The 11690-nt window shown below is 34.8% G+C and overlaps 2 protein-coding genes across 2 annotated transcripts; one reads left to right on the top strand and one right to left on the bottom strand.

Moving 5' to 3' along the window:
• Positions 1-622: 622 nt before the first annotated feature.
• Positions 623-4053, bottom strand: sele (selectin E). Its single transcript, XM_028443556.1, has 11 exons — positions 3916-4053; positions 3755-3824; positions 3258-3668; positions 3059-3163; positions 2791-2982; positions 2492-2683; positions 2207-2395; positions 1934-2119; positions 1607-1813; positions 1371-1500; positions 623-1268 (listed from the first exon to the last, which is right to left on the bottom strand). The coding sequence occupies exons 1-11, from the start codon at positions 3916-3918 to the stop codon at positions 1208-1210; spliced, it is 1746 nt and encodes a 581-aa protein (XP_028299357.1). The 5' UTR covers positions 3919-4053; the 3' UTR covers positions 623-1207.
• A 2874-nt stretch (positions 4054-6927) lies between these two features.
• LOC114461484 (14 kDa phosphohistidine phosphatase) lies at positions 6928-9020 on the top strand. The gene is given in 4 exon segments (XM_074783799.1): positions 6928-7136; positions 8255-8379; positions 8501-8572; positions 8574-9020. Coding segments are annotated over 4 exon segments (360 nt in total). The 5' UTR covers positions 6928-6994; the 3' UTR covers positions 8595-9020.
• Positions 9021-11690: the final 2670 nt, after the last annotated feature.

Raw genomic sequence — 11690 nt, 5'->3', positions numbered from 1 at the left:
CCCAGTGAGGAGTTGACATATTTCAAAACCCATTGGTGGTCCTGAGTTTTTCTAATTGTGTGTGTTGTTTGTTAGCTATGTGATATAGTCTGGCATCCTGATAAGGGTGGACTGTTGTCATGACGCCACCATGCTGGGGCGCTAGCTTTTACCTTCAGCGTGATGCAGATATAAGATCTATTCCTGGTCTCATAAAGTATGTGAGTACATCAGTTTCTGCAGGATCTTCACTTAAATTTCCCTCATTTGGGGAAATTTGCCAGATTTTGGAAAAATTAGGACCTGATATTTGTGATTTTAATGGATTTTTTGAAATGGAGGGGCTGAGATAACTACAACTGAATTAATTAGTCATTTTGAAAACTTTCAGGTTTTACTTCATAATTTTTACTTACTCGAGTGGGCTGAATTTGATGCTGTAAAGGGCCATATTTGGCCCCCGGGCCTATAGTTTGACACATGTGGCTTAGACCTTTTGCACCCACATGGTGGCTTTGCTTATCATATTCAGCATTTAGTCAAAGAAAAGGAATGTCTGAGTGTTTGAAGTCAATCTTTTTTTATTATTATTATTATTATTATTATGTACTGTACACATTATGAAATATGCAACTTCGTCGGTAGAGCTTAACATGAATTCCAACATTTCATACATTAAACATTCACTAAATAAATAGAACATAAATAACACATACACATGTGTCCAGCTGCAATTGTACATTTCCTTTCTAGAAGCGTAACAAAAGCACTGTCTTCTGTAGGTTCATCATGCAAAAGAACTATGTGCTCAATATAAAACTCTCCATAGGAGGAAACGCAGCATTCATAATTCTTATTAAACAATTAATAAAGTAGTTCCAATAGTTTGCTGCTATTTAACATCACATGTAACAGATCACATCACTTGTTGAATTGTAAATAGTCCTTATGGGTTCACAACTGGACTTATTGAAGAGCAAATACAGCTGGCAGAAAACAGACTTAGTGGCATTTTCAAGTTGTACGTGAGATTTCTCCAGGATTTCCCATTCCTTCAAACACCAGAAACAATCAGTCTTGAAATGGTAAGAGGAATAAATACATGTGGGGGCCTCTAATCATGTATTGGTTTGTTGTCCCTGTGTTTGACCTGCAAACTCTTCAGGTTCTAGACATTTAACAGTTAAACGTTGCATATCACTGGGTGCTGCTTGTCGTGATGAGGTTTCTAAATCAGGCTGTCAAAGCTGCTTTTGTAGACCTGTGGAGGCGTATCTGTTTCAGAGTTGCTGTAAGAAGAACAATGAAAGAAAAAAAAAGCACAAAAAATTAGTTGTGACTTTCCTAAAGGAACAAAGAGATGTGGGACAAGACAAAGCTTTTTTTCATACCTGTTTAACTCAAATTTGCTTGCTTTCTGCCTCAGTCGTTTCAAAATCCAAACCACCAAAGAAAGACCAGAAATTAAGGCGACTCCACCTGTTGCTACTCCAGATGTAAGAGCCATCAGTGTAGACTGAGCTGTGGAAAACATCACGAAACATCAGCATTTGTGCCTTAATACCATTACCAAGACCTTACATTCTTATTGATCCTGCACGTTTCAAAGTAAAAGAAATGCATATACCTGTGCATGTTGGTGGTTTGGAGCTCCACTGGCCTAGATGTGTACACTTAGTACTGAAGGCACCTTCCACCTCATAGCCTTCATCACAGCTAAATAAGCATAAACTACCAACTGGATGAGTTATTTCAGCAGAATCTGGTGAAGACGAAGAGTTGCTGCATCTGATCTGGCCATTTGCTGGATTCTGTAGTTCAGTGCATCCTTGTGCTATAACAGCAGAAAGATAAAACAAGACAATGAGAAGAGCATAAAACTATAGAAATATCACAAAGTCCCGTGGTCAACAGGTCATGCTGTGATCAAAGATCATTTGAAAAGATGTGAAACCTTTGCATGTAGGGATGATATCACTCCACTGTCCGTCGTCTGAACACACTGTAGTGTGTGTTCCATGCAGCTCAAAGCCTGGAGAGCAGCTGAACGTGCAGGTGGAGTTGGGTCGCAGTTCATTCAAAGGGTTGCTGCACTGGGTGATGAGAGATTCATCTCCATTGGGAATCTGACAAGTGACAGCTAACACATAGAAAACATAGCACTTAACATAGGAGTAAGGCATTTTAAATGGTTGACATTGATCAACAAGTGTGTCCCTGTCCTTACCTTCACAGCGAGGCATCTGCTCACTCCATTTAGCTGCTGATGTGCATGTAACTCTGCTCGGGCCCAGCAGGTGGTAACCAGGAGCACAGCTGAAGCTACAGGAGTTTCCATAGCTAAACCTCACATCTGCATCACCTCCACAGCTTATATCACCATTCTCCAAATCCTGGAGATCAGGGCAACGGACAGCTGTGATACAGAGGAAAACCACAGAGGTTATTAGTCTGAACTTGCTTTATACACAGTTCTAGTAACAATTGTAGAATACATTTCAAGTGACCATACCGGCACAAATTGGCTGTGATGAATTCCAACTTCCAGATGCTTCACATTGCAGAGTGTTGGTCATGGATCCAGTAAGAATGTAACCTTCGTTGCAAGCGAATGTGCAGGTGGACTGATAAGTGAAGGGGCCCTGAGGATTCGAGCATCGCATTGATCCTTTTGCTGGACTCGAAAGACGCTGACACTGAACCACTTTAGAAGAGAAGACAAGTTATTAAAGAACAAAAGTTACAGTGAGAGCACAAACAATAACTAAACATGTTGAAGGAATATTTGCTTTGCTGAAGAGTTTAACTCACATTCACACGTGGGAGGTTGCTCTGACCATGTTTTTGAGGCCGTACATCTCAAAGGTCTTTGCATGCTGAGTTGGAATCCCTCTTCACAGGAGTATTGGCATGTGGAGCCAAATGTGTGACTTCCATATGTATGGTTGCAATGCACACTCCCATTGTGTGGGACGATCAACTCATCTTGGCTGCATTTAACAACTATCAGCAAATTAAAAATTGATGAGTGTAAAGTACATAAGGAAACATAGAATAATGAATTGTGCATTTCTCTTACCTTTTTCACACTTCTCCCCATAAAAGCCTTCAAAGCAATCACACTTGTGGCTGTTGATGGTCTCGACACACTCTCCATAAAGGCAGGAGTCATTCTTACAGGCAGCTGAAAAAGGAAGATTGACTTTTATATTCCTTAAGTGCACATGGGAATGCACATCTGCAGCTAAACTTGAATATTTTGTACATTTTACACTCACCAGTGTAACAAACAGCTGTCTTCAGCTTGCTGCACCTCTCATCGTTCCACTTGCCGGGCTGATACTTCCTTTTAATGTACATCTCCACACAATCCTCATTACTTCCCTTACTCTGAGTCCCCACAATCTTGCCGTTATTTGGTTCCCCCTGTGCCCAACTGGTAGCTTCTTGTGTCAGAGCCTTCCCAGTACCAACCCAGGTCCAGACATCATCAATTTTACGAATGCCAATCCAATAATATGTTTTTCTCTTTGGTAACCACTTGTTGAGATGTTCAATCTCCTCCTGGTTCTGGATTGCCACCATGTCTGTGTAGCTCTCCCGACACCAAGCTCGAGCTTGTGTCCAATTCATAGTGGTGTCAGAGTAGTAGTAGGACCAGCCTTCTACACCGGTCCACATGCACGGCACTGAGGAGGAAAAACAAGGAACAGTGTGAGATGATTTATATCACAGTCAAGTTCTAAAGAAGGAAAATAAACATTGATAACCTTACCTAAGCAAAGGCAAGCCAAATAAATCCAGGAGGGAGAGACCTTAGAGTGAAATAATCTTAGAGAAGACTCCTACAAAACAAAACAAAGACAGTTAAATTGATATCAAACTATCATTCACTGATTACAATAGAAATCATTTCTTTCACTATTCTACACTCACCATTTTTTAAATGATTCTGTTAATCTGTAAAAGTGTGTTCGCAGTATGTCTTTGTTTCTCAGACAATCCAAAATTCAAAGTGATAGTGGATTTATGGAGAGGAGGTGTTTGCTTATATACGCTCCCGTGGACTCCTCCAAAGGTTCCGGGAAACTTTCATCACAGCCTGGAATTTCATTGGAAATACCCTCACACACCCACCACTGACCCCTCAAACATTTACACCTCCCACTGGAGGTTTGACAGACATGACTCCTCTGATTTACGAGTTACTATGAAATTCACATAATATTGCAAATCATCAGGTAAAAAAATGTAATTGTTTTTTGTTTTTTTCAATTTTTCAAGAGAAAAATAAAAACTAAAAATATATTATTTAATTAATATTTTTCTTTTATATTTTGAAAGCGCTTTGAGATGACTTTTGTTGTAAATGGCACTAAATGAATAAAGTTGATATGAATTATATTCTGGCAAAATCAAATGTATAATATTCAAAAAGCATTTGAAATGACTGCAATTACAATATTTAACCTGGGATTTTTCATCAAAATACTTTAGTAATAATTTGTTAACCATCGACTCTTGGCAATCAGGATCATTTTTAATCATTTTTGTTACAAACATATCCTCTCACTTTCCAGGACCAATGAGTCCTTATTCAGTCAGGACTCAGGAGGATAGCATGTGGTTTTCAAACTGAGGCATGTGAACCCACAGGGGCACCAAGGTACTCCCATGCACCACTACAGATCTAAAAAAAATATTACTGAGAAGATAGAAAGTAAAATCAATGAAGCCACCATATTCATTGAAAATATATTGACAAAATAATGATATCATAAGATTTTCATATTTAATATTTATATATATATATATTTAAACATGTGAGATACTGTTTAACAATGTGTTTTAATTACAAAACTTTTAAAATCCAAGAAATAATATTGAGCATGATAATATTGATCGGTAACAAATCTAATTAAAAACAAATGAAATGGGACAGAGTGGTTTCAATTTTTTTCAAACCCCACATTTTAAGAGCTACAGCATTTAGTTGAAAATAACATTTTACAGGAGGTACAGCCCTGTAATAAAGGTTGATAACTATTGATTCATTGATAACCTAAAGTATTTCAAGGTTTCATGGGATTTCTTCACTGGATGGGTCCATAGGACTCAAAGACGACCAAATATTTCTCATTGTTACTCAAGAAACTGCAGTTATATTGTATATGTTTGTGGATCATAAATCTAACTATAGAAGGACTAACATTTGACACCCATGACCCCATAAGCTGTGATGCAGAAATGTGCACTACTCCATCTATGTAAAAGGCACACATTCTTGTTTCTTGATTTAGCAAACCAGTGACAATTTTGCCCTAATGTAAAAAAAAGCTAAAAAAAAAAGAAACTCTAAATAAATAAAACCAGCACTGATCACAGGCTTTCAGTCTGGGTCTTATCTTCATCAGCATCCTGTTAGTAATTTTAAATAGGCTTTGAGAAAAAAACAACAAAGCCTCACAAACACTTTCTGATGAGCGTCTTGGGACGGGAAACATCTAGTAGAATGCAGAGGCGCCAGCAGACTGCTTGTGTTTCCAGAAGTGACAATTTATTTCCTTCCGCTCCTTCCTGCAACAGTGTTTTTGCCACTGTTGCTTGACACCTCTTCAACGTCCACCCTTTCCTTATAGGGGAACAACGAACTGCTTAGGGTTTTAACTTGAATTAAATACGTTTTAAACGTTATGCCTTAAAATGATTTGGGTTTCTCTGAATAATCTGACATTTTCACATTGTTCAGAAATTTAAAAAGAATGTTTGTATAATATTTAATCCCCTTTTTGGGATTGGTGGTGAATAAATTACAGATATTATGTCGATTTGGAAATTGGGATTGTAGTTTATTATTGGGATAAGATTGAATATCAAAATGTTCTTTACCATTGTTAAAGAGTGATGTGACAGTTTATGATGTTTTACTTTATTTCACTAGTTTACATATGTGCCTTACAGAAAAAAAGAGTGTAAATGTAACAGTCTGAGACTATGAAGGTTGTTAACTAAAGATGATATATAAATAGCTTTATATAATTCATCATACTTTTTTACTACATACATAAATCATTGCTAATCAGAGGCGAAACAATGGATTACAAGTACTCGTGTTACTGTAATTGAGATGCTTTTATGCATACTTGTACTTTGTTGAGTAGTTTCTACATCAGTTGTTTTACTTGTACTGAAGTACCTTTTAAAAGAAGTAAAGTAATATTTTACATCTACATTTCTACACACACACACACACACACACACACACACACACACACACACACATATACATTATACATTTTTATTATATTTAATTTTTATAATACATTTATATTACATATACTATATTATAATATATATATATATATATATATATATATATATATATATATATATATATATATATATATATATATATATATATACTGTATATATTAATGAAATGAAATAACCAGAAACAATAAATGCATCACATCAGAGCTGCCCAATCAGATTAATTTTCTCAGTTTTAGAGTTCATAAATGCAGCTATACTATAGAATTGTTTTATTTTGAATTGAATTAATTGGAGTCATTTTATTTTAAAAAGACTTGTACATTTTGACAAACTTTTTTATTTTATACAGATGACTTTGAGGAAAATAAATCAAGTTCCTTTTGTGCAATATTTCGTCTCTTCCTTTTCAAGTTCATACATGAGATGTTTACTGTACGCAAGGGAACCGTGACATCATTTATTACCAACAATAAACGTGGGGGTGAAAGTAACTAGTAACTTTTAGTGCTATTTTATTAAGCTAATTTTTATTTGTACTTGAGTGTTTTATGTATGACTTACTTGTACTTGTACTTCAGTACAATTTCATGCCACAGGGGGTGCTAAAGTGCACATAAAAACGTTTACGTCCTTTTGTGACCGTAGGTGTGACTGTCTCTTTAAAACGGAAGTAACTCCTAATAAGGTCGCAGCAGTCAGCACGGTGGCGTCTGCAACACGTAGCACAACATTAACAGTAGCAATGACAGACGCTCTGAGCAAAATCCCCGATGTGGAGATTGATCCTGAAGGAACCTTTAAGTACATTCTGGTCAACGTGAAAGTAAAAGATGGCGATGCTTCCAAAGAAATAGTCCGTGGCACAAAAAGTGCAGAGTATCACAGTAAGTCTTTAACTGGCGCTTCCTGCAGACTGGTATTTTTAACTGTTTAAATACACGGTGTGGGGATGTGACTTATACATTTGGCAACATGTGCATGATTATAACTAGAAATCCAGGCCAAAGCAGGAATGTGTCTTCTCCTCTTTCCTTGCTACCCCTGCCCTGGCCTGTAGATGGCGCACTCACACTCACATATACAGTTGTACGTCATCACCTTCACAACATATACAGTATGCATTACGGTTCTTCTACATATTCCAACCAGAAACCTAAATTCATAGTATTCAAATCACTTTTATCCTCATACATAATCACTTTAAATTCACTGTAAAGCTTTGTATTGAATTTGAACAGTAAATTGTATACAGAATTATTTTCTGTCTCCATCTGTAATTTATTTTTTATACCTGTATGTTAACGACTGATGAGAGAGACGTATGCATACACAGCTCAAGCCTCTTCCCATGTTAATGTCACCTATTGTACATTTTATTACTAAAAAACAACAACAACAAAACTGTTATTTTCCATTTTGTATACAGTATCTAATAAAATCAGAGAAGTACATTTCAAAATTTTACATGACATTTATCCATGTAACATATTAATTTCCAAATATGCTGATAAAAGTGATAATGCACTTTTTTTGTTTTAATGAAGCTGAAATGATTTTACATTTGTTTTACCACTGCCCATATACATTATTATTCTGTATACAAAAAACAAAACAAAAATAACAATTGTAATAATGGCATTTTATCTTTGAACACAACATCTTTTTTCATTAGTCTCATCATATTAATGACAAAATTCCATATTCATAAATCAAAATTCTCATTTTTTTTTTTCTTAATCGAGTTCAATTATTATATGAAGTTTTTGACAAACAAAAAAGGTGAAAAAAACGCTGCCTTTGTATGAAGAATCATTTCTTGTACATCCAAGCTTTATTCTTTATTTTTCACTGATTTTGATCTTTGTTCCTTTTATGTTATTTTATTTTTAAACTATTGCAATTTTTCAATAAAATTGAAATGTCAATAAAAAAAATTTAAAAAAAAAAAAACAGAACACAGTTGTTTTCCCATTGAAACTCATACCAGAATTGTTGTTTTCAGATCACATATTTGACAAAGTCAGCCCAGCCATGGAAGCCCTGGGAATGGAGTGTAAATGCCTCGGAGGAGGAAAGATCGAGCATAACAGCCAGGAAAAAAAGCTGAGAGTATTTGGAGAATCGACTGTAAGTTTTACAGACAACATGTATCACCTTTCTTTTTTTTTTGTTCATTTGTATTTATTCTTTTTGCAAATCATCTCACACTTTATTGCTAATGTTAATATTCTGTCTTCTACACTCTCAGGCCTTTGGGAAAGCAGACCACGCTGTGTCAGCAGAAAAGCTGAAGACTGTCTTCAACAATTATGAGATCACCCTGGGCTGATGACAAGAAATAGGACCGTTTAACCTTTACAGGGGCTACATAATAGCCTTTGAACCCAATATTCATGTTGACCGAATATCAATTACAGCACTTCTACAAATAATCTTTGAATTTGCATTTGTAATATTGTAAATAGATACATTTTTTGGAACTGCACTATAAAAAAGATGTTTGTGGAGACAGGAACAACAATATATTTCATGATTAAATGTTTAATTGCAGAGGGAGATATACTGTAAAACACACTGGAATCACATCCTTTAGTTTGTGCGGAGCTTTAATGATTGATTCACATCCTTTGAGTTCAAGTTCATTTTACAAGTCCATACAGGAAATGGTGAGCCATTGGAGTCACAGAGATATCCTGTTTCCTCAAGGGAAACTTTTTGTAAAAAAAAAAAAAATTATACAGAGCAGTTGCTTTTATTTTCATATTGATACGAAGGTTACTTTCTGCATGTTTGATAACAGCCATGTCGAATTTCACAAAAATCCCCTACAGTAAAAACTGGAGAAAATGTGGTCATGGTTACAAAAGCAAGATTTCTTTTTGAATTCCTTCTTCTTCTTTTTTTGAATTCTACAAAACAAGTGTTGTGCCATTCATGTCTGTCTCAAATCAGAAAACCCTGATGTGCAACTTAAAAATAAATGTCATCATCTGATTAATTCGTCTTTATTTATAACAGAAAAAGCTGTGAAATAATCAAAGATAGCAATAATAAAAAAAAGGTTTCACATTTCAACAAATGTAAACGATTATTTCAATACATAATTCAATGAAGGGACATTAAAGGATGCTATTACTTTCTTTATCATTTGTTTTAACTACTTACGATATTGATTGGGTCCTTGTACAGTATATAAATCTGTTTATAGTCATCTTTTTAAACTGGTGGTTTAATATTTGACACTGCCCTCTTGGCTCAATTGCCCCGGAGTCAAACAGAAAATTAAAAACCCTTGTATTGGTTCTCACCATTATGACCCAGGTAGGTTACTTTGTCTAAAATGAAGTGCATATTAACAATAGCACTTTATTAAAAAAAAAAAAAAAAAAAATGATATAAGGTAAGAAATTTCTTGTCAATGTGGTTGCGATCAACACCAAAGCGTTTAAAATTACTAATTTTTTATGAAGCTTCAGAAAATAAAACATGCTGATACAAAAATATATATTATGATTGTATATTTTCTACAATTCTCTTTCTTATCAGAAACATGTTATTATTCTATTTATTGGTAAGTTTAGATAACTTTCATTAAGACAATACTATTTAAGGAAACGTGTTAGTAAAGTCTCTTATCGGGCTGATAAATAGTAATTTGTAGGGATGTCCCGATACAACTTTTTCACTTCCGATATGATACCAATATTGCAGCCTTGCGTATTGATCAGTACCGATATTGATCCTACATGATATCAACATGAATCATACATACTTTTATGACTTACTTTGCAGTGTGGAATGTTAGAAAAGTCTTGATCATGTGATGTTACTCAAACAGAGAACAATAGTCAGCAACAGTAAGTTACTTTGTTGGAGTGTGAATCACAGTCACTTATGAATAGAAGTGCTGGAGCGAAACATTTTATTGGAAAGCTTATATTGATGATTTTTGATGCAGTCCGATAAAATACGATATTTGTTTCCTGGCTGATATCGGACCAATATCTGACATCTATATCGGATCGGGACATCCCTAGTAATTTGGTCAACAGATGGCATAGATAGAATATTCATTTTGAAAAATCTTTTCCTGATTCCATATCCTTTTCCTGAGGACTTTCCCAACAAACATTAACAAAGTTTTTAAGAAATGCGCGATGCGTTAGAAAAAAGATTAAAAGAAAATACACACTCTATTGTCTCATCCGACTGCATCCTAAAATAGAGCTTAGATGTCACCTCTGACATGAGTTTCTTCCCTCATTGACCCTCATCAGCCATCTTCACATTACATCAAAATCAACAGCATTCTGCCAGTCCTTTGGTGATCTTAAAAAAATAGGAAAAAAAAAAACATCTTCCTTCCATTTCCCATTCCACTGTCGAGCCAGTTTCCTCTGAACGGATAACCTTTCCATTTTCCACAAACAGGCACGTCACTGTGGGAGGTTTCAGACCGTCAACCCTCTTCTCGGAAAGTACACACATCTTACATTAACAGTTTACTGAGCTCTATTCTTATGTAACAAACTATAATTAAACTGATGACATATAATTCATTTGAAATAATCTAAACTACTTCACTTATATTATGCTATGTGCTTTTACCTCTAAAAGTCATAAATACTTTTGACATATTTTTTTAATCGATTCAATGCAATTCATTATAAGTGTTTATTGCTACAACATATCTATACAATATGTCTATTTCCTAATCAAGAAGTAAGACTTTTTGCCAGGACAGGAACCCAGGAACATATATATCTAAGACTTTATTTCAAATCTCTGAATGTTTGTTGCTGTTGCTTGAATTTTCAGTTTCATAATAATACAATTGCAGATGACATGCAAAATTTAGAGTTTTCCTGTCTTCGTTGCACTTTATATTGTCTTAGAGATTTGGTTTTGTTTTCTTATTTTATTTTTTAATCGATCAGCGTTATAAGTTGACTCAAACTACTGTTTCTGTTCTAACACAATATGAACCAGTGCACCAAGCCGGGTCGAGAAAGTCATGGATAAGGAACTTTTGTATGGAATGCAGACTTTAACCCAATAGAATGCCTTTGGAATGAAAGCAGATACTGCAAACTATAACTCTTCTGACATAATACCAAGAGCACCTATGTAATTTTTAAAAAATTTAAACAAACAAAAAAAATTGTGCTAAGTCAAGTAAAATGTAGGCTTTTATTTTAACAATAGGTGGGTTTATTCTATATTAAAGACTAAAATAAATGAGGAAAAAAGGGACATTATAAAAATCCACGAGTGTTTAAAGGCTTGATGTCCAAACACTTTGAGAAATTAAATATTTAAAGCAATTCTTTATATCGGAGCAGGATTGTTTATTTTATTTTATTTTATTTTATTTCAATTCCTGAATTTGTTTTGTGCTTGGTGTTTTACAATATAATGTGCTTCAAAGTCATTTCCAA

This window comes from Gouania willdenowi, chromosome 4, assembly GCF_900634775.1.
Source record: "Gouania willdenowi chromosome 4, fGouWil2.1, whole genome shotgun sequence".
Taxonomy (NCBI): domain Eukaryota; kingdom Metazoa; phylum Chordata; class Actinopteri; order Blenniiformes; family Gobiesocidae; genus Gouania; species Gouania willdenowi.
The sequence above is the reverse complement of the archived record's forward strand: the minus strand, read 5'-3'. Positions and strand labels throughout refer to the sequence as shown.